General features: G+C 44.3%; 1 protein-coding gene across 2 annotated transcripts in view; it reads right to left on the reverse strand.

Moving 5' to 3' along the window:
• Positions 1-7995: 7995 nt before the first annotated feature.
• The window catches only part of IntS10 (integrator complex subunit 10), a 31532-nt gene continuing 13456 nt past the window's right edge, over positions 7996-26071 (reverse strand). Inside the window, exons 11-20 of one of the 2 annotated variants that reach the window (XM_065427253.2) lie at positions 25897-25930; positions 23746-23872; positions 20487-20569; positions 18971-19039; positions 17973-18026; positions 17304-17409; positions 16278-16357; positions 13797-13962; positions 9669-9765; positions 7996-9320 (exon numbers count right to left, since the gene is read on the reverse strand). In XM_065427253.2, coding sequence (XP_065283325.1) covers positions 9149-9320; positions 9669-9765; positions 13797-13962; positions 16278-16357; positions 17304-17409; positions 17973-18026; positions 18971-19039; positions 20487-20569; positions 23746-23872; positions 25897-25930 — 988 coding nt within the window. In that variant the 3' untranslated portion in view covers positions 7996-9148. The remainder of the gene's footprint in view (positions 9321-9668; positions 9766-13796; positions 13963-16277; positions 16358-17303; positions 17410-17972; positions 18027-18970; positions 19040-20486; positions 20570-23745; positions 23873-25896; positions 25931-26071) is intronic. The other variant, XM_065427254.2, reaches the window with a different exon arrangement.

Raw genomic sequence — 26071 nt, forward strand, 5'->3', positions numbered from 1 at the left:
GGCATCTTTTTTTTCGTGGCCATTCTTTGGAACTGCACGATATTATTATTATTATTTGATTTGAAAACATGTACACACTTGACAGGAAAGGAAAAGCGGGAAGCAGGCTGGCAACTGCCCCCGGAAAGGACACGATAGAGACAATGTAAACGATAGAGGCAATGGAAAACAATGCGCATACACGGGTGTAGTCAGGCCCCATTCCTGGCCCATTTTTCGAGGCGGGTCGCGACAGTTCGTTCCCGACCTGCCAACGTAATGCTAGCACGTGCTCCGCGCTTCTCGCTCAAAAAAAAAAAAAAAAACTGTATTACCATAGCGAGCTATGGGAGGCAACTTCTCCGACTCCAGCATACGAACGGGAAGGGGACGCCGCAAAGTTTGTCGAAGCTGGCTTTCCCACTACAAGGGTCTTTTTGCAGAGAAAGCTGCTTCACAAAGACTCTTTATTTTAATTTATTATTATTTTTGCATCCTGTACGTACAAATATGAACGTTATCATGGCAACGGCATAAAAATAACACGTTGTGCAGCATGCAGTACGTGCTATGGTTAAGGGCCACGTAGTTCGTATTTTCACTGTTTTTTCCCGCACGCCGCAGATGCAAAAAAGCCGATCTGGCACTTCGAGTACAGCAAGCACGCCGCACCCTTCTCTAACGAACGTCAGGTTTCTAAATTCTATGCTTACTTGCTTGTTCTCTTTCGCTTCCCTGCTCAGGTGCAGAGAGCAAACTAGGCATGTGTGCCTATAGCTTTTCCCTTCTCTCAAGAAAACGATACAGACGCAGTAGACGAGCGGCAACATATACTCTTCACATATATCACGTTTTGAAACTCTCCACATGTAGCGAACGCTAGAAGAACCTGCATTTCCGCGGGCGTTGCCTCGAGTAGTAGCACAGTACAAAATAAAAGTCGCAGTTTCGCACGAAAGCCGAAGCATCGATTGCGATAGCAAATTAGTAGACAACCTTACGATAGTAAGGATGGTAGTTTTAATGGCCGTATAAACATGGAAAGATTCGCTTGCTAACTGGATTAACAAGCGTGGCGCACATTTATCGGTTGTGACACCTTGTTTGGAGGCATGGTAAAGGTAGGGATTTCAAAGCGTTTAGCTTTCTCTGGGACCTAACCGCGATTTCTTGTGCCTAACCGTTTTCGCTTGGCCGATTCCGAATACCATGCAGTCTAAAAACCGCATGGTGGTACATAACGTCGTGGTAAAGGGAGCGTTCTCATGTTCTTCCCTCGTCACGGCTAACACCTGGAGGCGCTGTCGTTTGAGGAGGTCAGCGCTGCACACGGTTCCAAATTGGTCCCTAACGAAGTGGCGCTCGAAGTACCGGTTGGCTCCCGCGTACGCGTAAGGCGCGGTTGCAAGGGGAGCGCCACCCACAACAGATAGCCTCCCTAAGCCTGACTACACACGTTCATGGATAGGAACCGGGGTTGGTTTTTCACAATCTTCTCCCCTCATCTGGACCCGCTTATTTTTTCTTCGCTCCTTCTTTTAGCCTTGGCAGCCTGTCGCTAAATAACGAAGAACTTATCCGAGAAGACAGCTCGAGGCTGGAAGCACAGGTTGGCGACACTCGTTCACTGCTGCTACACGGCTAAAGGAGTCAGTATCGACACATATTTTAGAAATTGTAGAAAGTCTGCAACATATGCTTCTAGCATTAGAAGGATGGAACTTAACAGATATGAGGGTGGGAAACACTTAGGACGCATTTTAATTTGGCGCTAAAGTTAGTCTTGGAATAAAAGACAACGTCATCGGCATTATCGCGACGACACGACAGACCAATATTATTTGTTGACATTGTCTGTAAGGCTATGACGTTGCTCATAAAAATATGAACACTACTGCGCGCGCGCGTTGTAGGCACGGCGATCGAAATAATCGAGTCCCAATGACTTCATTTGGAGTCACAAGCCATAGATGCCTACAAAGTGCCAAAGTTTTTCACAACAAAAATACTATAATTAGAAAGAACAGGCTTTTATTTGCACGAGCTAACAACATTACGCACATCACTCAAGTGCCGTCATGAGTGTAATAATTAAAGAAGCTTACTCTGAGGGGCTTCCACACATGTATGCACGCACCACTTCGCGCTCTTCACGAATAGCTGAGAAAAATCTTGTGGAATTGTTTCTTTCTGCGGATATTTATTTTTATTGAATATAAGGACAGCAGCCTCCTATATAAATAAGAAGTGTGTTAGAAAAAACACCTGTTGATCTTGTGAAAACATCTAAAATACGTGATGCCAACTATACTTGTACAATTTCGCTCATATAAGTGTGTAGTTCTTTCGCATCTTTAGGGGTGTGCGAACATTGAAAATTTCAAATACAAATTTGCTATTCAATTCGTAGTCCGCTTGGGTAAGTACAACCAGCTGTGATTCGTTTATTCAGAAGAGCGCGGTAACATAATATCTGAACTGGGAAAACGTAGCATCCGATACGCATGATGCGGCACTGTATACGAGGCAAAAAGTTACTCACGCAAAATTGCATGTGGAATTGAACGTAAAGCCTTAATAAGCTTAATAGTAAGCCTTAGTAAGCCTTAGTAAGCTTAGTAAAGCTCGCTATCGCTACCTCACAGTTAGAATAAACGTTCAAACTTTTTTTTCGTTTTTTTAATGCTATACGAAATTATAAATTGAATTTCTTAATCCAGTGGGCGCTTGGGTCGAATGTTGGAACATAACTGCTCCTTTTTGTTCATTCACAACTCTATTTCAGTTTCTCTGCATATCTCCTTAACCACGAAAGGTATCGAAGTTCACAACAGCTACCGAGTCCGCGACCAAGGACGTGGCTTGCGTCTTTGTGCAGCTCCTTTTCACTTTCAGCGTCGTTAGTCGCGTTCAGATCAACGACGATATTAGTCACAATCAGCTGTTCCAATATGCTGACGCCACCATTGCAGGACGCGCGTTGTCACGTGACATGGGCTCCATACGCGCCACAGCATTCTCGAGCTCCGCGGCACCTCCTCGGCAGACTCCTCGAATCGAATAGTCGCTATCCAAACACTCGAGAAATGTTTCGTATAGTTATCTAATATTTCACGTAGTCATTTGTGTGCAATCTAACATGAAATTGAAGCAAAAATACGATGACCTTGATACCTTGCACAGCGAACATAACGTACCAGAGCACGCTGTCGCTCCGGGAGCCGGGCTTTTCCGATACAACCACGATGAATCAAAACAAATTTTTGTGTAGACACGACATTCGCGTATGCATGACCACGTACGCATGTTCAGGGGAGCGCAGAGTTTGCGAATAAACTGTTTAGTTATTCTTAAGCTTCCCTCGGTGCCTTTAAAATACGGCATGCTCTTTAATATGCAGTGTAATGGCAAACTTTCTAATGTCGTGAATACCACGACGTGAAAATAGTTTGGCATTTCTAGTGAGAAGGCTGTATATTATTCGCAAACTATACAAAAAATATTCGACATTTGATTCGCATCTGGCACTATTAGATTCGATTTGGCTTCAATCCGCCAATCCCTACAAAATAGGCTTGGCAGAGTATGTACCGCCCATCATCAGCATGTATTCAGTGGCAATGTGCAACGGTAAATTTAGGCGTCGGCGAAGAACGTCGCGTCGAACGGTGCTCCGCAGCAGTTTTTGGACGTAAAAAGTAGCAAGAGAAACACAACAAACAGTAACTTAATACACATTGCCCAGCGGGAACTAACTGAGACCGGCGAATTAAGTTGCTTAAATTGCTTTAACGAGCCGATCTGATTGCAGATGTTCCTCCTTTTATTAGATCGAAGTTCGTTACTTCGAATATTTCGTTTGATCGATATTCACTTCTAATCTGCTTCTGTGAGGGTACGAAGCCTTTAGCAACAGTTATCCGCTTCCTACAGGTCCCATGCGTCTTTACATCGATACGCTTTCAAAGGGCAGGATCACGAAATTCGTCACGACGAATACGCCGCACTATATAGACCAAGAGCCACCTGGAGACAAGCACTGTGCTGGTCACTACTAAGTAAATGGCAAACTGCAAGTCATCGGCTCTCTTGCCGTACAACATGGCACGTTCAAGGTTAGCCAAAGTTTTAAAATGCCATAGTCTAGTATATTTAACATTTGAGAAATTGTTTGTATTTTCTTGAGTAACTATGCTATTAGAGGGAATATACAACAAAAAAAAAACCTTTCAAGGGGCACTAAAGGCAAATATTAAGACAAGCTAAGTGATGGATTAGCGCTTCAGAATCTCTAAGGCGTCAATATTACCGCGAACAGAGCCTTAATAATCGAGAAATCGAGGTAAATGCAGGACGTGGTTAGAGACTCCCCCGGGATGTTCAAGCACTTGCCCGATGACGAAAGCACTCCTCAGTTAAATTCTGCCACTAGTACTCAACCATTCGTTGCAGAAAACATCCTTTTTTTTTTATAAAAGGCGAACTAAAATGCTATTTGTCCAGCTCGATTTTATTTTTTAAGAAAAAAGAACTAATTGAAATTACCCTTGGCAATGACGCTGGCGGTCGAAAGGTTTCATTTTCTCTCGGCTACGCGCCGCCTCGCTTTCGCGTTTCTCTAGTTTCGTTATCGCGTAGTGCTGCGCTGGTTTTGCTGGCTCACGAAACTCGCACAAACTGCAAGCAGCAGAGAATTCATCTTTTATGTGATGTCGCGGAATGCCCGAACGGTCTACGCCACTTGACTAAAAAGCACAACGAATCCACCACTCCGATGGAGGGGTGGATGGATGTTATGAGCGTCTTCCTTGGAACGGGGCGGTGGGTTGCGCCACCAAGCTCTTGCAATTATACTGCCTAATGTCCTGCTTGGGTATAAAAAAAAACTGCGATGAATTCTCATAACCAAATTTTCTGACCCCCTAATGTGAACTTTGTTTTTGTACGACTACGTTTTTTGTCTTTTCCCTACTTCCATTAATCTTCCAATCGCCTCTTACTATTGCGGACATGTCTGAACGCGAGGACTTCAAGGACGCTATAGTGGTGCCTAAATCGAGCGCTGGGCAGATATCTTCACATTCTAATAAAACATGCTCCATCGTTTCCCTAGCATTACAGATAAAGCCCCTCAATTTTCCTCATGGAGGAAGGAAACAGAGGAGAGGCCCTGCCCCCTCCGCGCGCTAGCAGAAAAATGTGGAGGTAATCACGTAGTAGGTTTTACTTCTTTTTGCTGATTTTTTTATTTATTTGCTGTAGCGGCCACGCCTTTCGGGCCACAATGGCGGCTTTGTTATTGTCCTGTGCGCTCACACGTGTTGCTTCGTAGGTTTCGTACCGTGGCAAAGGTGCCGTGCGGGCAAGTTTGCGTTAGTCTCTGTGTTTTGTTGAGCTGCGTTACCTGGACTGTGCTCTACCGGTGTTGCTGGGGCGAGGTGGGACAGGAGGAACTAAAGTTTGTGAAATGAACGCGCATGCAACGCTGTACGCAATGTATCGCGCCACAGCAACGGCAACGGGCGAAGGAATATCCACGGGAAATTTTGCCCTCTTTGGCGTAATCATGCTAACGTGCGAACGATTGTTTAGTATTGCTGCGGAGCGCGCGGGTCCGAGCAGCACGGTTGCACGCAGCGCGGCGTGGTTTAGCGAGAAATGTAAACAAGAAAGGAGAGCTGGCCCGATAGGCGGAGCAACGCCATGAGCAACGCCAACTTCCGGCTTCACTTTAGCTTCACAAAGAGTGACGTCAGGGCCTCTCCTGAGTTTCCTTCCTCCGTGATTTTTCTTAAGTGGCGCCATTCTTAGATCTTTCCGCCATTCCGCTCTCTCCGGTGTTTCCTCCTCCGCTCCCCCAATTGGCCAATCTGTGTCACATGGAAGCATGCGTCGCGCTTTTGTAATTTTTTTTTTCCTTACAGAGCGCTCCGACCGCCATTGCTGGCCCAGTGCGACGAAAGTGCGCGCAGATGGATTGATCGCGGGAGGCCGAGGGATGAAATCGCGGCCGCATTTCGATGGGGGCGATATGCGAAGACGCCGGTGTCCCGTCCATTTGGGGCACGTTAAAGAACTCCAACTGGTCAAAATTAATTCGCTGTCCCCCATTACGGCGCGCGTATAATCAGATCGCGATTTTGGCACGTAAAACCCAAGAAAATTTTTTTTTCTCTGTCTTGTGTGCCTTGAGTGTTCCAGTTAAAGCAACACTGCTTCCCTGCGAAAACTTCTAAACCAAAAGAATACAAACGCACGTAATATAGATATAAAATGAGCACTTCAACAAGTGTTACTGGTGCTAATGAGGCGGGGGGGGGGATATTTTCGGAGTCTCTGTCCAGTTATCCCATCAAGTTCGCTCTTGCTATCGCATTCCAACCACCTCCACTGTATGAATAAATAAATAAATATTGATTTCATGTGATGGTACGCTGTTCAAATCATCATTACTGTCTACGCGTGAAAACGTTGCTCATGGCCGGCACAAGCCGTGCGTGAGCTACACATCTGTCAAAAGGCGCGGAGCTGAAGCGGACCTGTTGCTAGGCTTTGCTGGTGCCAGACAGCTCGAATCTCTCACGCGCCGGCCGAACAAATGTATCCTGCAGGTACGTAAATGAACCTAAGAAAGCACGTACACAAGCTGTCACGCATTCAAAAAATGAAACTGAGGTAATTACGCGCGTTTGAGCACACCGTGTGCATGCGTCGCGTTTCAGCAACACGAACTCTCAACGTGCGGGCGCTTCACCCCTCAGAAAATCGTCCTTTTCTCTTTTTTTTTTTGCGCAATTCCAACACAGTTAGGCTAGTTACCGACTGACGAAGCAAAATATCGCCTCAAAAACTGCTCCGCAGGGCTCGAACGAACTTTTCCGTGGATTTTCGCCGGTAGCGCTTAGCCGTCGTCTGCTACGGCAGGGTCAACATAAGCGGCGCCATTGTCGAGGCCGCGCCGAGCGCGGGATTGGAATGGAGGAGGGAAGTGGTTGGCACTACATTTGAAGATCGATGGGGTTACAGACGGCAGCGCCGTCTGTCGGGCGGGATTTTACTAGAGTGACTAGAATACTGTAGTTTTACTTACCGACGTCACTCACGGCCGGTCTCTAGGCAGGCGCGCGCACTTTTGTGCCGCTGCATTCAGCCCGGCCGTGCGGCAGCAATGAGGGGTGATGGCGAATGCAACGTCACCACTTCCGCGGTTGGGTGGCGGGAGATTTGAATTTCGAGAAAGGCATTCTGACACTTCATATTGCAATTTTCTCGTAAACTAAATCTTTTCTTGGCGCCAAACAAGCGTTGCGAAGTTTCTGGAATGGTATTTAAACAGTTCACATCGACTTAGTATTTGCCTTTAGTGTCCCTTTAAGACTTGCTCCATAGAATAGCCAACAATATCCTTTTTTTGCATACTTTTTAATGAATCAGCATATATTTTTAAACCTTAGCTAGAGGTAGCTGGACGCCCACACAGGACTGATTTAGTATCTGTTGCAAGTGTCACAGCTCAAAGCCTAAGGTGAAAAAGTTAACATGCGCTCCACTGGCACTTCAATGTGTACATCCACTTGTGCAATTCAGTCGGAAGTGTGCCTAAAATGGTGATGTGACGCGCTGCATTACTTTGGCAGAACAGAAAGTTGCTAGACGTGCTTCGATGTACACAAAACTCTAGGTGAATCCCACGAATGCATTATTTTTGTTATGCAGAGATTGATACCCCAAAATTCTTATTTAAGCACAGAGAGCTTAATCCAGTCAACACCAGTTCGGCATGTGCTGGAATGAGCCCCCCCTCCCACACTCTTCCCCGTTATTGTGCGGAAAGTTCAGCAAACCAAACCCAAATAAAAAATCACTATAAATATTGAATTTTCACTCAAATAACATTTTCTAGCTTTTTGTACGAATGTACTTTCTATGGCTAGAAATAAAGGCGAGCAAGCTTTTCTTTTCTTGATGGGAAATGGTGTTTTAAACAAATAAAAACGCAATGTTGCACAAACCATATCCAACATTTTTAAATTTTATTTTATTGAGCATTGTGTGCCATGGCCAATACATTAGCAGGGTACACTTTATAGAAACTGCTGGTACAATGCAATTGTTATAAGCTAGCATTTCCTTTCCCCGTAATGCACGTAACTGCTTCTGCTGCTTAGTCATGTCCATCATTACTGATGTTCTTTGCAGGAAACAATGTCATGGTGGGAAATAATTTAACATGACTGTCATTGATGAGGTTTTTCTTAGTAGAGGCAGAAGTGTTAAGACTGTACTTGTCTTTAACTACTGCCGCTGTTAACTGCAGTGCTCCTAGATGAATGTATCATGACCACACAGTGGCAACAGATAACAGCTGCGAGTAAGAGTCTGCATTTTAACCACAGGTGTAAATCTTGATGCTGGGAAAAAAAGAAAGTGCACGATCACAACTGAAAATGAATACATTTTTCTGCTGCGTCCAAGATAAATGAGCCGCACAATGACAGGCTTTTCCTCTAAACTCTACAGTTTCAAAGAGATCGTTAGGCCAAGATTAGCACTCTCCTTTTCATACGTGGTGCCACAGCATTGGAGGTAAAACCATCACAAACCTCATTTGTACAAATCGAGGTAAAGTTGGCCAAGGATCAGTTCAACTTTCTTCCTTTAGTAAGAAGCCAGCTGAACTTCATTTCCCCACGATAAGCATCTCTTCCTATTCTCTTTGCTTTTTTCCACAGCCTTGCAACAATAAAATCTTGCAGTCAATTGCAGAGTCACTTTATCAAAATGCATTGCCAGCCTCACGGTCCTTTTTGAACCCTAACCATGTTAAGTAGCACCGTAAGCAGAAGGAATGCCATGCCAGTGTTGCCCAATGCAAGACTGCTGTGACCCAACATGGATCTACATTGGCACTGCTTCCTATGCTGCTAGGATTTCCCCCTAGATGGCATTTAAGAGCCCTGCAAACAGAAATGCAGCACCATCTGGTGCAATATGCTAGCTGAAACTGCTGCAGATAGCTGAAACTTATCATTACTTGGCAACCTTGCAATTGACGAGAAAGTGGCATTACGGTGCACTCTACAACAGGGCAAAGGTATGCCCCGACGATCAGGAGTGCTTTGCTGAGATCATCGAGAAGGGAAATTCGGCTCCCAGCTGAGCTCTGCACTCAGAGCTGCTGCTCAAGAAGCTCTCGCTCCTGCTGGACAAAGTTGACCAGAAGCTGCTCAAGGTCATCATCGCAGCGTGCCATCTGCTTCTCCATGGCCAGTTTCAGGTCCTCTTTGGCTCCTTTGTTGACTCCCCGTGTCACAGCTCTCTGCCTGCAGCGTGCATCCACACTGTCAGCAGAGCATGGCAAAACAGCACACAGCTTTTAGCTTATGCCAGAAAAAAATATTTGTCATTTTTGTTTGTAACAATGTATGTAATTAGGGTGCACAGAAAGGCATCAGTGGTCCCAGCTGCTGTCAGCAAAGGAAGTACTGAAGACACACATATTACTGATTTATTTACATTTAGGTGATGCAGATATTGTAACCATGAACAAGAGCACATGCAGGGGAAGTGCTTCAAACTTAAGCAAGCACAAACACACAAAAAGAAGTTAAACATTTTTATCGTGCCAGTGCAAATTAATAAGTAAACATAGTCAGCGAAGAACTACGAGGAACTGCCAATCATCTCACCTTCCAACCTGAGTGGTGGAAGTTGGCAATAGGTCCAGAGTGACTCCACCTCCATTGCTAGTAGTGATGTACATAAATTCCTCCAGCATGTCAGCATCTGAAAATATTCTGCTGAGGAAACTATTTTCCAGATAGCTTGCCAATACAGATACAAAATTTTTAAAAACAATCCTAAATGGACTGAGGGAAGCAAATGCCATTTTTGAGAGGCATCAAAGCTCAAGTGCCAAGACAATTCAGAGGCTGTACCTTATATCACTTCCTCATAAGAAACAGGCACGTACTGAAATTTTTTTTCAAGGGGGAGGGGGGGCCCAGCCCCCAAGGTAACTTTTCTATGCAAATGAGGGGCTGGTCTACTTTTACTAGTACAAACGTTGATAATTACCACCGCTTGCTATAAAGGCACATAAACCCGCAAAACAGAAATGAAATAGGGTATAGTATCTCACAAGTACGCCTGTGATATACAACTCTTGGTTTTCTTTTTTTACTTGGTAGACTAGTAACGACATCAAATTGACTCGTGCAGGAAAGAAAGGCAGTAAAGACACAGCGAAGAACAAGTAAACAAGCGAAATCATAAAATGAAGATTTCTAGTAGTGTTTTTTGAATGAGCTCTGGACGAATTATAGTGAAGGATATAATTGCGGAGCAGTCACAGTTCTGTTGGGTCCCTCGTTTACTGCTCTACCAAGTGAAGTGCCAAAGCCTATAGAGTTTCATGCAATAATTACTAAGGGGAACTTTTGCAGTAGTGTTTACGGGAGCTGCAATGGGAGCGGTTGAGCCGGCATGGAAATTATGGGAAGTACACGGATTTGCCTAAACTTCATTCTTCTGGTTTCATACGGCTTCTTGACTTTCTAATCTCGTCATTTTCAACAATGTACAATTATATACATACACATTATTAAAACTGTCCGACCGCAGGATTCGAACGCAGCACGTCTAGGCACAGAAACCATTGAAACCATTGTGCCTCTGTCGCACGCATCGACAAGTGACAACGTCCTTATGAATTTATCGCGGGCACGCCAGTGCTTTGTGATGCTAGGCGCGTTTCGATTTGGCCACCTCGACAAGATGAACCGTTGCAATTACAGCAATTGTTTGTGTTAGAAACGTCTTCTGCGCTTAGAAAAGTATACATTGCTCTGAAATTTACGATATGAACGCATACAAAGCGTAATAAATGAATCCACAAGCACGATTAGACAAATCCATGTACTTCCCATCATTGCCATGGCGGATCAACGATTGAAGCGCCAGCGTTCCCTTTAGTACATTGTAGGAATTTCTATGCCAAAACCGACTCATATTGTTATTTGAGAAATTGCGTAATGATGCATGGCTGCCAGTCCTGTACAACCGCGTAGAGCGCAGGCCGCTGTGGTTCTAGATATACTGCGGCTACCGCAGAAGGTTAGAAAAACACCCACATAAGCACGGCAGAGAAGTGTCTACGTCGGGCGGCTCCACTGATAACTGCAGAAGTGCCATTGAAAACACACGGAATCATTCTCCACTTCCGGCAGCATTTTCTCTACTTCCTTTTTAAATAAAAAGATTTTCATCCATAAATATTTTCACAAACAACGGCTAAATTTGCAAATTTTTGCTCTTTCTTCCTGTTTGGCTGTTGCCTTGGCTCTCTCCCTTAGTAGATCGCTTAATTTTTCAGTTTCTTGTGACTTCAGTTTCCCGTTGCCACTTTTGCATGAAAAGTACTCTGCAATTAGGGGGAAAACCAGACGAGGTAATGGGTGACATTCATATTGCTTATGGGTTCAACAGTTATTGCAGGGTTTTATTGAAATTTTGACATTTTTAGGGATGATTATGAAGCGTAGATTGTTGAAAAGATAACAGTGGGGCCTTTTTAGCAGCAGCACGTTCAGCTTTTGAAACATAAATAATGGGTTTCACGCCCTCAGTTCAGTGCCCTTTCCCTTGATCCGATCAGCTATCGCTTTTATGCCTCGGCCATAATGAACAAATTATTTCAACACGTGGAAAAATGCATCATTTTCTGTGATGCATACAATGCTCGATGGCAAACATTTCCAATCTCGAACAGTTCTAACAAAAAAGGAATAACGGAAGACGTCACCCCTGCCAGAAAATTCCCTGACCTTCATACAGTGGTCAAAACGCTTAGATATGTAGCGTGTTGACGTTAAGATACACTATTGCAGATATACTTGGCAGAAAAAAGTACTTCAATGTGTTCAGCAGAAGCGGAGTTATTGACAATCAAAGATCGCCTCTCATTCCCTTCGTGGTGCTCCCACTCCTTCTTCAATGCCTTCTCAATGCCTAAGAATCCTACCGAAGAGCAGGGCGGGGCCCACAATGCTCCGCTTACAAAACGTCACTGTGGTGGGCAGTTCAAATTTGATTTTGGATGTTCATATAGTAGACACCACTACTTGTATCGGTGCCTACGGTGCACCAAACTCTAAGGCTATCCCTCAACTTACGATTGAATTCACGGTGTCTGATCCCTCCGCTGTGCTACACTGTATTACCGTATTTACTCGCATAATGAATCCACTTGCATAATGAATGCAGCCCTCACTTTTCCTATCAAGAAGTGTGTCTTTTTCTTCTTTTTCTCATGTAATGATTGCACTCTGAACTTGCTGCTGTGAAGTAGACACATGGTATGATTTAGCGTCTGATATGGCGTTCGGCAGGTGCGATTGTGTCCGACACCATGTCGGACGCTGATTCGTTCCGTGTCTCCTACTTTTGTTGCGATAGCAATTATATGAACGCTCCAGGTGCATTTTTTCCGTCGTCATCCTCACCGCGCGCCACATGGTGTAGGTGTGAGTGAAAGCACACGAGGGAAGCCGATGATTGCAGCTCAATCTCGTGCGCCATCTTTCGACGCCCAAAAGGCCCCAGGGACAGGGGAGGGGCGCCCGAGGGGTCCCGACAATCACGGCTCAATCTCCCGCGTGCAAGGGAGGAAAGCAGGAAGGAAAGATGGCGTCTTCCGTCTCGTGCATGGCGCCGGGGGGGAGGCAGGTGCATGGCATTTTACTCCGGCACCAACTGCGCATTACGCAGCCTTGGCGCACCCGATATTCAAAGTGATCTGCTTCGGGGGCTGAGTTGATGGCGGCTGGTACCTTTGTGCGTGCTGCGTTCTCACCGTTCAGTTTGTGTTGAAGCGAATGTTTGCAAGTTTATACAGCCGTTAAGACTACTATCCTTACTTCGTGTAGCTGCCTACACATTCGCTATCGCAATGGATGGTTCACATTTTGGGGGAAACTGACTTTTTTAGAGGTGGCCGCAGAAAAGAAAAAATTCTCAACATTTTACCACACGTAATAAACGCACCCCCCAACTTTGCGCATATTTTTCTGAAAAGAAAAAAAGTGCATTCATTATGTGAGTAAATACAGTATATAGCTATGCGCAGCTGTGTTTTCTCGTACGTAGTGGCATGAGCAGCATATTTCCTTTCACACTTATCTGTACAGCAAGCACACACTGGCAAACGCATGTGTGGTCTTATGTTTCGTGTGATTCAACGCTAGTTGACTGTTCAAAACTAATCAAAATTAGCAAGACCAGATGGCTACGACATCGATAAGAAGCGTGAAGTTTAATTCCTTCATGGGCAGGTGCAGCTGAGCATGAGAAGATTATAGCTGGCTTCTTCTGGAAACACATACCTTTTTATCAGAATTCAAAATGCAAGCTTTTGCTTACTTTGGACAGTTTAGTAAGATGCATCAATAAGTGCACACTGTAACAGTAGGAAGAAGTGCAATGATCCAAACATCCTTTATTGACGTCAGCTATCGGCCAATAGCAGTTGTTTATGGGAATCTTGCATCTGACGACATATGCAAGGCGCCGGCAGCTTCGAAACGGGTGAGGAAAAAGCCTCTGTTTGAAAAGAGTGCTTGAGAAAAAGGCGACTTTGCGCTTCGCTTGTGAGCTCCATGAGCTGCGAACGACTGCAAAAATTTGGCTGAGATGTTCACAGCAGCGGATGCTATCTGCAGACTGTGTTTTTTACCAAGCTCAACGTGTGGTTCATGGCATAGCAACTGTAATATTTTATTGAATTTGCTGTGCCCTCATTTGGCAGGGGCAAAGGATACTGATGAGGTAGTTGAAGAAGAGGCCATAGCAGAAGTTCCCCTGCTTTTTGATGACGTCAAGGAGCTTAAGAAAGAGTGGCTCTTCCTCAGGCCAGTCGTACTGGGTCATCACTATCAAGTGGCCCAGAGCAAGGTCGTCTCGGCTAAACTGCATGAGAACTTTGTCCTGAAAGGTAAGGCAGAGCAATAAGCACTGAAGATTGCGACCAAGAACCCATCATCTCCCAACCTTCTGCCTATGAATAAAGTCTTCCATCCATCTATCCATCAGGGACACTGTTTAAGTATACCATAACAAGGAGTACCAACAACACACGAACGCATATATGAGCACAAGCCTTGATTATGAGATAGTGTAAAAGTGCTTTAGTGTCATATCATTGCCGTGCATGCCAGCGTCATGTTGGTACTTTTCAATCAATGGTTAGTCAATGGCCCTGAAACCTCTCAAGAATTTTCAAACTCAACAGCGTTGAGTTGCTGCTACATGCCAAGTCCAGTTCTTGTCAGTGACTCAAGCAACCATTCCTCGATCCTGAAAGTAACCCTTTCTGAACACTAATTAAAAAATGAAAAAAAAAAGGAAAAAGAAAAGAAAAAAAATGCTTCAATGTTTATACAGTTCACAAGAACTTTTAACTAAATTTCTTTGTTATGTTGTTCCATTGGCGCATTTATGATGAATTAAGGCTGGATGATCCCTTTGAGCACTCTGTAACATAGCGGCTACTGGATGTCATGACCTCGTCATGTCGTGGCTACCACACTCTTCAATGATGCATGAAAATTAATTATCTTTATTATTTTTATAAGGTGAATGCATGGTTTATTGTTATTTTCCCTCATAAGTGTTACTTATGCTGCTAGTGTAGAAGGCGGACACATGCTCCCTTGTTGCTCGAAGGCCTTCGCAATATTGATAGAACTCTATGCAACTATGTCGATTCCATATGCTGCTGGCTTTATCGTACCGTATTTATGCGATTGTAAGTCGACTCGAATGTAAGTCGACCCCCCCAAATCGCTTGACCGAAAAAAAAGATAAGAGAGCATACCCGAGGGCGCATTCGATAACGAAAATTGATTAGTAGCTGACATGGTCATTCGACTACTCGTCTTCGCTAGTGCTGCCATCGTCATCGTTGCTGCGGTCCCACAGCGCGTCGTGGTCCAGCGAAATTTCAAATTTGGCAAACTACCGCACCAAGACATCTTGCAGAACAGCAGCCCAAGCCAAATGCACCCAACCATACGCAGCCATCACGGAGGCTCTTTTGACAGGTCCGGTTGGCGTAATTTCGCAGTCTTCTGCCGCCAGCTACTCGTTGTACTCGCGGCGGAGCAGAACCTTAAAATTAAGGCGAAGGTCCGGGCTTGTTTCATGATCACGTCGCACTTCAATGGCAGGGACCGATCACGCATTTCAGCGACGTACGCCGCAAGCTTAGCGTACAGCTCCGGAAAGCGTCCAGACTTCGGCACGTGGGAAATTTGTCACTTGCCGTCACAGGGTGAAAATTTCGCTTCACAGCAGTCGCCACTCTCGCACCACCCGTTTAGAAAAATCGAAATTGCGGCCCGCTGCGCAGTGATTTGTTTCTTCGGCGTAAAGGATGGCAGCCCCCTTGAACGCTGCTGTGAACGAGTGCCGAACGATTAGTGGGCCTGCAGCACTCATGACGACTGGGGAAGCAGAGATGTAGCACGTAGCCGGCACTCAAGTGGAACGCGTCTAGCCTTTAAACAGAGAAAGAGAAACCCACGAGCGGTGTCTGCTCTTCTATGAACTACCAATACTCCCCGCAAGCGCCGCCGTTGTGAGGGTGCCGCCGCAAATGGGAACAGTGGCGCTAGATACGGGTAGGGCCATAGAGCAAACATAAAATTGTAACTACGTTGTAGCTCTTGCTTGTATCGCTTTTTTTGGCGGGGCCATGTTTTGGTTTCGATTGTAAGTCGACCCCCCAACTTCAGACTTTCAAATATTAAAAAAGGGGTCGACTTACAATCATGTAAATACGGTAGTTGAAGCTGCCCATGTATCAGCGACCACTCCAGTCCCAGTGAGTTGATATATAACTGGTTTGAGGGCATTTGAAGTGCTCTTTTGAAGCCAATAATAACAAATTTGATTGAAAATTTAGATCATACCTTAGCGATCAAATGATGGCCAAAGGCAACAACAGCCACATTCTTTATACTACCTTTGTATGTGGACGCTACGTCCAATTCTTGACCAAACAAATAGGACTCACAACAAATACCATTTGATTCTACCCTATGACTTCAGTGCAATATTTGGCTATATAAATGCCCAGACTGGAGTCATGAACAAATCTCCGAAGTTATGAGGTCCTTGTCATTGCAAAATGTTAGCTAATTATATCAGCAAACAAGGACTACTGTGTATCCTTACCTTACACTTGCAGTATTTATAATGAATGGAGTGAAAAATATGAAATCAAGAAAGTGCAGATTTACCTTAAAACATGTTATCAGGGTCTTCATACAGAAGCGAAGCACCTCCGCCCTGTCATAGCAGGCAAACACTAACTTCCGTTCTGCAAGAGCATCATGAACAATGAATGAATGTACAAAGACTTTTATATTAATAGAAAAAAATGGGCAGAAACCATAGAACAATGGTTGCCAAAGTCAAGCTTAATAATTTCCTCGGTAGACCTCCGAGATATGTTGTTGGGTATATTTGCTGGTTAGCTCTATTGGTTAATGGTGTGAGGTGTGTGGGTGAGTGACACTCTGCTGCCTCCAGGATTGGCCCGTGTTACAAACCGCATAAATATGCTTTTGAGAGCACATATTATGCACCGGTATCATGGTCAGCCCGCCAAGTGACCACCTTTGGTTGCACTGTTACTGGGATAGGCCAAGCTTTGATTACAGTGTCTCCGGGATTAGCCCAGTTTTCATGGCCAGAGCAATCCATGTAAAGTCGGGGAAAAGCCAATTTGCTTTATACCTGACTGTTAGCATTCTAGTAGCAAGGTTCAGCAAATAGGTCAAGCCACTACAGCAAAACTGCAGCTACCTATACGTATGTATTTTTAAAATATATATGTAAACACCTACTTATGCCCATTATGCAGTCACATATCAATGCAAACCAATGAAATCTATTTACGAATTTTACGAACATCAATTTTACTAACTTTAACACACGCAATAATATTTAGAAAAGAATGCCAACTGACTGGAGGTGTATGGAATATTGCCTTCACTATTTGTCAACTAACCTGAGGTTAGTACACACAGGGAGGTTGCTTCAAAGAATGTCTTGCTAGGTTTGTTAGTCCACACTTACAGCTTTTACAAGCACACACTTTAAGATGGAATGAAAGAAGGCCAACATAGGACAGGTTCTTGCCCTGTGTCTGTGTTGTTTCATCCCATCTTAAGTTGTGCGCTAGTTAAACCTGCAAGGCACATGCCTCTTAAGAATTCTTGCACTTGGAAAGCACCAGGGGATCTGAACAGAACATTACTCACCAGGTTTTCTATGCAGTGTTTCTGGTGTGTGGTATGGTGTAGCTGAGGCAGCCACCGAGGTCTCAGGCAACGAGCACACAACATCCAGAAGCTTGGAACAAGCTGCCTGAGGAGGAGCAAGGATGACCACACCTTTTAGTTTTTAAACATCACCCCAGCCCATTGGAAGGACTCTTTCAATTAAAAGACCTTGTCAGCTAAGGGCATACAAATTTCTAGCACATTCTAGAAAAACAAAATTCAAGCGGATTGAACCAAATTGAAGTTTACAGTAGAGAAAAGTTAATTGAAGAGGTGTAGTAGGAGAGAAGTGATAGTCAAGACTGCAAGCTATTAATATGAGATTACATTTTCAGACATTGAGGTAGACAACAAGGTTTTAATTACAAAATAATGCGCTACCAGCTTTGAAAAATTTGCACGCAAGAAATCTATACACACGAAAGAAAATGGCTCATACGTGCCGCACAGTACTATTGACGTGAGCTGTCAGCAATCACCGTCATCTAATTTACCTCGTGTTACCAGTGAAGCTGTGTTCGTTTTCAGCAGTGTGGAATCTGACTGCAGTTTTGTGAAAAATTACGCATCCTTTTGCTGAGCTCAAGTGCTCACAAGAGCATGCGAGTGATACAGCACTGTTTTGATATGACACATCAGGTTACTTACTGAGGACTCCCCGAAGGAATGAAAGCAGCTGGCTAACTGAAGGTTGACCTTGTTCTATAAAAAAAAACAAAAAAAGAAAAGAGAGAGAGAAAGAGTCAGCCAGAAACATTACAAAGTTCACAAGTAAATCCTATTGGTCATGATGCAACAATTAACATGAGCACAACGTACCTTTCAGGACAAACGTTTTCACGGTATACCAACATTAGTTATTTAATATTTTCTCGAATGGTGCAATGCAATGAAATGACTTAGATACTGCAACAGTGGAAAGTGGCTAAATAGAGCCTTCACAGCTTTTAATTTTGTGTGATGGCAAACAAGCCACTATATTGTTTACCAAAGGGAACATCACATACTTCTATGGCTCAAAGAAAAAGTTAAAAATTCACCGACGATTACGATACTCCAGTATACAAAATTTAAGCGCAGCTCTATACGTGTTTTCATTTTGCAATATATTGGCTGGCGCGGACAATCTGTCTTGTGCGCAACATTGTAAAAGGGGCAAAGTGTAGTGCGTCTGCCTCGCAAATCAGGAGATCGTGAGAGGCAGCATGTGGGTGACGCATGGGCACAATTCACAGCAGCCACTGCAGACAGACCTCCGCTCATGCAGTGCTTTGTTTCCATATATGGTATCGGTGCATAAGCTTGCCACATGCCATCGGTGAACAGACAACGGTGTGCTACTCTGGTGCGATCTTGTAGCGGTCGTTGCCGCAGAGCCTGTCTTGCGCAGCGCAAAGCTTTTCCCCTCACATTTTCGCCATAACCTCCTCCGCTTTCGCTGTCTTTCATTTCCCACTGCGCTCTGCATTCGCTCTTTCATCCTTCACTGTGCTCGCTCACTCAGTGGCACCGAGGCGCACTGATGCTAAACGATGACAAAAGCTAATTGTAATTTCTTATAAAAGGTCAAGCGAATACTGAAGTGTAAAATGCACCTCCTCACACAAAATTTACACACAGCTTTAAAGATAGGCTACACTGAGTACCTTTGTTGATGGATCGGTTGTCGTCTCGGCTACGTTGTAGAGCTTTGCAATGGCTTCTTTGGGCTGGTCCTGAGTGAGAGAGAAACAAGCAGGACACATGACTCAGGGGCCCATTCCTAAACAAGAATGCAAAAGGAATTGCGTCTTTTCACATCAATAAATTTTTTGTGTGTGGATTAACAAGACTCAAATTTACTCATGTAATAGCTTTGGATACTTACAATGGTGATGCAGTCATAACACCAAACAAGCATAAACGTGCAGCTGCCACTTAAAGGACAAGAGCTAAAGTAAATTTCGATTGTTGCTTTTTTGTATACCCACCCCCAAGTGTCTTCTCCCCCTGTTACCCTTCCCTCTCCAGACTCATTAAACCTGCCATGACAGCTCAGTGGCTACGATGTTCTGCTGAGCATGGGGTCGAAGGCGCCATTTTTGGCTATGGTGGTTGCGTTTCGATGGGCGTGAAATGCAAGAACGCTTGCGTAACTTAGATTTAGGTGTGTGTACATGTGTTAAAAAATCAGCAGTGGCCAAAATTAATCTGGAACTCTCCATTACTACATTTGTCATAGTCTGAGAGTTACCATGGGATGACATTAAACCCTATGGACCAATTAATTAGTCGATCAACTCATTTTATCTAATTTGGTAGCAATGCAAGCCCAGGGCTAGTCGGTCATTTACAATGTAGTGAGCAGACATTCTTTTTATAACGTCAATAATAATAATAGCAATAACAATAGCAACAACAACAACAACAACAACAACAACAACAACAACAACAACAACAACAACATTAATAATAATAATAATAATAATAATAATAATAATAATAATAATAATAATAATAATAATAATAATAATAATAATAACCCTTATTGCAAGTTCTTATTTACACGCATTTCTTGCCGGGTCTGCCAAAGCCTTCCAAGGGTCTGTATGGCAGAGACCTGACAGTCGCTGCAAAATCGCATTGATAGGCTCTTTAGCATAACTTATGTTACAAAATACAAACGTCTTCATTTTCAATAACACATAAAAAACGAATTACCAACAAAGGCATAATATAGAGCAACAGCAACAATAATAATAATAATAACAATACATGCTGACTCTGAGCAAGTACAAACTTGAAAACTTGACACATGGGGAAGAGAAGGCAGGAAAAAAGCTGCCTGTCCACTGAGGTTGCTTGACATACTGGAAACTCACGCACAACAGCTTCACTCCTTCAAGAGCAACCCACCTCTACAAGAGCAGCATGTTTTCAAATCATGGATCTATACTCATCTGAAGACAACAGACAGCACAGAACATGAGGCAGTTAGCAGCACGTGTCCAAAGTGGCACGGGTTTTTTCTAGGACCAACTTCACCATGGGCACAGCACAAACATATGCTGCCTAATTGTCTCAAGTTTCAACGCTGTGTCACGTCTTCTAATGCAAGGGTACCAACGTTAGCTAATGTCTGGCACGCAATTTTTCACCACAAATGACACAGAAAAGACACACCTGGTAGATGAGCGACTCTATAAGAAAGGACTGGAACCAGGGCCACTCCTCCAGATGAATGTGTTGTGACAGCCGGGCCAGTTCTGGAAACAAAACAGCCCTCGTCACAGTCGGCACTTATTTGCAAACCCGAGGACACTATGCTCGAAGCAGACACACTGCAATATGCAACTTGTTATGATGCAGCAGTATGAACAAAAAATTTGTAACCTTAAAGCAGCGATATATAACGAAGCCATTAAAAGAATATTAATATTTGGACAGTGTTACACATTAGATTAAAGATACAAATTTTCATGAGACAGAATGGTAATGCAGCTATAGCATGTTGTAATGCACAGCTAAATTAAAAAACTAGAACTATCCAATACTCCCGTTGCAAAGATATATCTATGTTTTAAGACTAAATTTATTCGAGAATATTTGCAGGGGTGTCAGGTGCCCTTTGACCTTACTGTTCAACCAGTATATCACTGCTTCCTGGAGGCTGCTACATTTCCTCAAGTGCTATGTAGTGCTATGTTCGAAAGAATTTTGTTAAAAGGATAGGAAAGACAATCCAGTTAAAGTGTATATCACTGCTTCCTGGAGGCTGGTACATTTCCTCAAGTGCTATGTTCGAAAGAATTTTGTTAAAGGGATAGCAAAGGCAATCCAGTTAAAGTGATAGTGCTCCAAGATATCCACAACATCACTTTTATTAATAACAGTTTTGAGAGAGCTGGTGACCGCATGGTTACCCGAGAGCGTTGTTATCACATGCACCAAATACACAAAGACTACTCCGCCTAAAGGATGCCAGTGATTTGGTATAGGTAATGCACGAAAAATGAGGACAAAGGGAAGACAATAACACGCTTGGCACTATGTGTGTCTCTGTTTCTTTCCTTTTCCTTTGGTTTTCATGCACTATCTATACCAAACCATGCTGTATAAACTCTCCTAAACCAATGTACTGGTGCTGGTGACAATGCTCACTGCTTCCGGACTAGCAAAGGTGTTTGCAGGAATGGAGTATGCATTACAGGATGCTGTGCCTAATTTTTCTCTCAAAGGTGACTCGTGATGGCACGGTGAGGAAGATTTCATTTATAAATTCAGCATGGCAATTACTGACTAATCAAGCATTGGATGACTGAGATGCCAGGACAATGTGACTTACAACTTGACCGGACAAAGAGAATGGTTTAAACATCAGAGAAAGCAAACCCTATTCACTGTAATTTTTTTTCTGCTGGGGCAAGTATCCTCAGCACCTTATCGCATTACAGCAAGGGGCGGGGGGGGCAGCTAAATGAAGCATCCTTCCGACAGGGCAAGGGTAGGGGAAAACAAAAACTGTGCATTACACAATTGGGCAAAGTGCAGTTGCATATTGTGGGGAATCCTCCAACAATATGCAGCACTGCGGTGTTTGACAGATGTCATTACCCTCCTGCGTTGCATGGATGGTGAGTGGATGGCCTTTAGTATTGAGCGAAAATGCAAAAAAAGAAATGAAGCCATGAAAAGTACCGTAAGAACCCGCGTATAGTATGAGGTTTTTTTCCTGTTATTAGCGTCCCAAATTTCCGCCTCGTACTATATGCGGATCCGGACAAAAATGTCAAAGTTCGGCTCGAAGTTTTGGTTTCGTTATTGCTCTGTGGCTACGGCTTGGCTTCGTGATATCTGCATGGCTACGACTTGGCTTTGTTATTGCTGCCTGGCTACGGCTTGCCTTCGCTATTGCAGCGTGGCTACGGCATCGTTTCTTTCTTTGTTGAGTGCGGACCTTGGCAGTTCACGTGTTAACCGCGCTTCGCGACGTGCATCGTTTTTTGCGAAGGAGCACGATGTCTGGGGCACGGAAGCAGTACTCGGCAGCTTTCAAGCGAAATGTGATTTTAGCGGCAGAGGAAATCGGCAACAGTGCGGCCGGGAGGCAGTTTGGCGTCACCGAGGGAAGTATCCGCGGATGGCGACGGCAAAAAGAAGCACTTTTTGAGTGCAACGGAACGCAAAGAAGCTTTCACGGCCCGAAGAATGGGACATTCCCGGATATTGAACTCAGATTGATGGAATTCGTCCGAGAACAGCGAGCCGCGCATCTTGCTGTGAGCGTGGAGCTCATGCAGGCAAAAGCTAGGGAGCTTGCGAGAGAAAAAGGCCTAACGAGATCCACCTTCAAAGCAAGCAAACATTGGATTTATCGGTATATGTGCCGTGCAGGATTTTCATTGCGCCGGAGAACTTCAATTTCTCAAAAGCTGCCGGAATCATTTGAAGAGTTACTGGTGGCTTTCCAGCGCTACGTTATTTCGTTGCGCAAGTTGAAGAACTTTCAGCTAGGGCAAATCGGCAATGCTGACCACAGCGTGGCTGGCATCGCCAGCCAAGCTGTGCAAGTGGATCGTGGACGCATGGGCGAGCATCCCAGAAGACCTTGTGTTGTATATCCTCCATTCTGGAGCCAGGGTCCCCCGCCCCAGCGGCGCCAGACAGTTGCTAAACCCCGCGCTGCGGGCCACCGACGAAGTGGCAAGGAGAACTTCTTCTCAGAGGCGCCGGACACTTGATACCCCTCGAACTACGTGCCTTACTGGCGGGCGCGACGTATACAAACGAACCGGCGGTGCGGTGCTTCGGTGGTGCGTTCCAAGTGTGGAGATGGTGGTGATAACTTTCTTGCACACAGGGGAGTTGCGGACACGCGGGTCCTTGGGCCCCCGCACAGCCCCTCTGCACTCAGGCGTTCATGTCCCGGAGGCTCATGACGCTGCCAGCCCGGCCTGTGGCGATGGCTTTTCGCACGTACGTGGTGCAAGAATGTTTGTGTGGCATGGTGTTTTGTGACTTTCTCCTTCTCACTACTCTCTCCCATTTCCCATACCTTCTAGTGAAAAATAAAGCAGTCTTCTTGATGCGCTCGAAGCGAAAGGACATCTGTCGTGTTTCCTTAAGTTCAAAGTGCTCCGTCTCTTATTCCGCAACACCTTGTGCGTCGTGCTTTCAAGAAGTGTGGGATCTCGAAAGTGCTCGATGGCACCGACGACGAGTACCTCTGGGAGGATATGTCAGACAAGGAATTGTCCGATGAAAGCGCAGCGGAGGACGACAGTGAATGAAGTATTGAGTCCGATTTAAATAAATGTTTTCCCCGAGTTTCTCCCACTCGTATTATATGCGGGTAAAACTTTTTTTTCCATTTCTTGTCCCAGAAATTTCACCTCGTATTATATTCGGGTTCGTATTATACGCGGGTTTTTACGGTACTTGCCTTTCTTTAGATACTGCAGAATGGACCAGCAGCGTATAGCCGTAAGGAAGCTCTGTGTCAACACGACCGCCGATTCCGCAGGGACGCACTTGCTCACAGTCAGGGCAGGCGGCTCAGCCTCCTTTCCCTGTGGAAACAACAAAAGCATTCACTGCAGGCGGCAACACGGCCAGTTGCTACAAATAAAGAAGAAATCCAGTTGTGAGGTTTGACATCCCAAAGCAACTGTGGAGTTATGAGGGGCGTTGTAAAGGGCTCCGAATCTATTCTGACCACCTGGGGTTCTTTAACGTGCACCTAAATCTAAGTAAACAAGCATGTTTACATTTCCCCCCTATGAAATTGAGGCAGCTGTGGCTGTGTACCAAACCTGCAACCTTGTGCCCAGCAGCAGAACCCCATAGTCACTGAGCCCCAACAGCAGGTACCAAGTTGACCTGCCAGCAGGAGTCCAATGCTGGCCTTAATGTTCCACGGCAATACACAATTCAGTCTTGTCTTGTCCATGCAGTCACTTTTTGACCTTTTTTTTTCTGTGGTGACCTTAGAGCTTGTTAATGTCAAGAAATATAGGCATTTTCATGCCAGCTCATTAAGTGTGGCGTGCCAGTAATAGAGCCATACCCTGTCACAAAATTGAATGATCACAAAACACCCCATATCTCCTAAATGGTCCACAGTACCCACTTCCAACTTCATGGTTAAATGCATATCAAGAAATGACATCTTTTTACAATAACATGTTCCTTTCGTATTGTACTGAGATGGTACTCCAGAGCAAGCAGTTTAAGATATGACACAGATATGAAAAAAGGGGGAAGGGGGGGTGCTCTCTAGCAGCCACGGTCGTATTCCTTGGCCGCCTTTTATGTATGGTGCGCTCCAGCGTGCATCTTGCGCCTCGTGCTGCGAGATTAGAAGAAAATAAATGCAAAAAAAAAAGATAGCTTCTTCGGCTCTTGCCATCAGTCTGAATGGTTCTCAGGTGTTTCACTTGCTGACTCACACATTGTTGTAGTGGACCTAACCTCGGTCCCCGCACTGTGGTGACCTGGACATAATCCGTCTTCTTCTTCACTGGCTCTGGAGGCAATAGTTGCGCCACTACAGGTACATAATTACTTATTAAATGCAGCAGCTATTGTTCATGAAATTCAGTGTAACAGTTCTAATAGATTCTGGTCGAAAAATGTGCTATAAAAAACTGTCTTTCTGCATGTTCCTCTTCCTTTTGTTACGTGATTCAATGCATTTTTCTTAGCAAATGTGCCATACCAATCTGCCCAAATTGCCTTACTTCTTCTCTGATTATGCAAAGAGTGGTCAGTACGAGAGAATAAATGCGTACAGTGGAACCAGTTTGGTACTATATCACCTGCTATCAAGTCAAAATGAAATGTAAACACAAGGAAGCAAATCAGAATGCTTATATTCTGTTTTCAAATTTACCAGGTTTAAACAAGAGCTGTCTCTGGAGCCAGCATTTCAGCATTTGCACAAGAGTACATTTCACTTTTATACAGTATTTTTGACGGTTCACTGACACATTCCAGGCCCTTCCTTTTAATCTTATTAAAACCATAAAAGATAATCTTCCATTATATTTTATGGTCCTTTGGCCCTATACACCACGTGTCATTGTTGCAAACATCATATTTTCTTAGAGTTTGGTCATCTTTTACAATAGTTTTACCGCCTTTTGACTGGTTATTATGTGATATTAGACAATGTGTGTGTAGCGCTGCCAGATTTGCGTATATATCATGTGTTTCTGTCAATAAAGCATCAGTTGTTAGTAAGCGCTCGTCCGTGTCTCTTCTTGTGTCGTCTGTTTAGCGCTTTAGTACTTCGGTAACACGCACCAACTAGCCCAACAAAAAGTTCTGCTTGAATGACTTAAGATGTTTTGTACTTACTATGCTTATGGAGCAGAAGCACCTAAGTCTGCATAAAATAAGCAATCACCGAAGGCATCTGCATTAAACACAATCCAGTACACAAAGAAGAGTTGCCGTAGTAACATTTGACTGGGAGAAGCATGAATAATCCACGCCAGCAAAGAAGCATCCTATTGTTCAGCCTCAGAGAGAAATCTAACAATATTGTTGCCTATTGTCCTTCATTATGCATGGAAGAATGATGAACACATACCTCAGGCTCAACTTTCCTTTTCTTGTGTTTTGGCCTAAAAATAAAAATAAATAAAAGCACAGAGCATAAATTTTCTCGAAGCTTAACGTCAGCTCCAACAGCAAAATTATGCAAGGATGAAAACACAACACTTTTCTAACATTCACCAAATAATATTCTATTCTGCCAGCTAAAA

The sequence above is a fragment of the Dermacentor albipictus genome, chromosome 4 (genome assembly GCF_038994185.2).
Source record: "Dermacentor albipictus isolate Rhodes 1998 colony chromosome 4, USDA_Dalb.pri_finalv2, whole genome shotgun sequence".
In the NCBI taxonomy this organism is placed as follows: Eukaryota; Metazoa; Arthropoda; class Arachnida; order Ixodida; family Ixodidae; genus Dermacentor; species Dermacentor albipictus.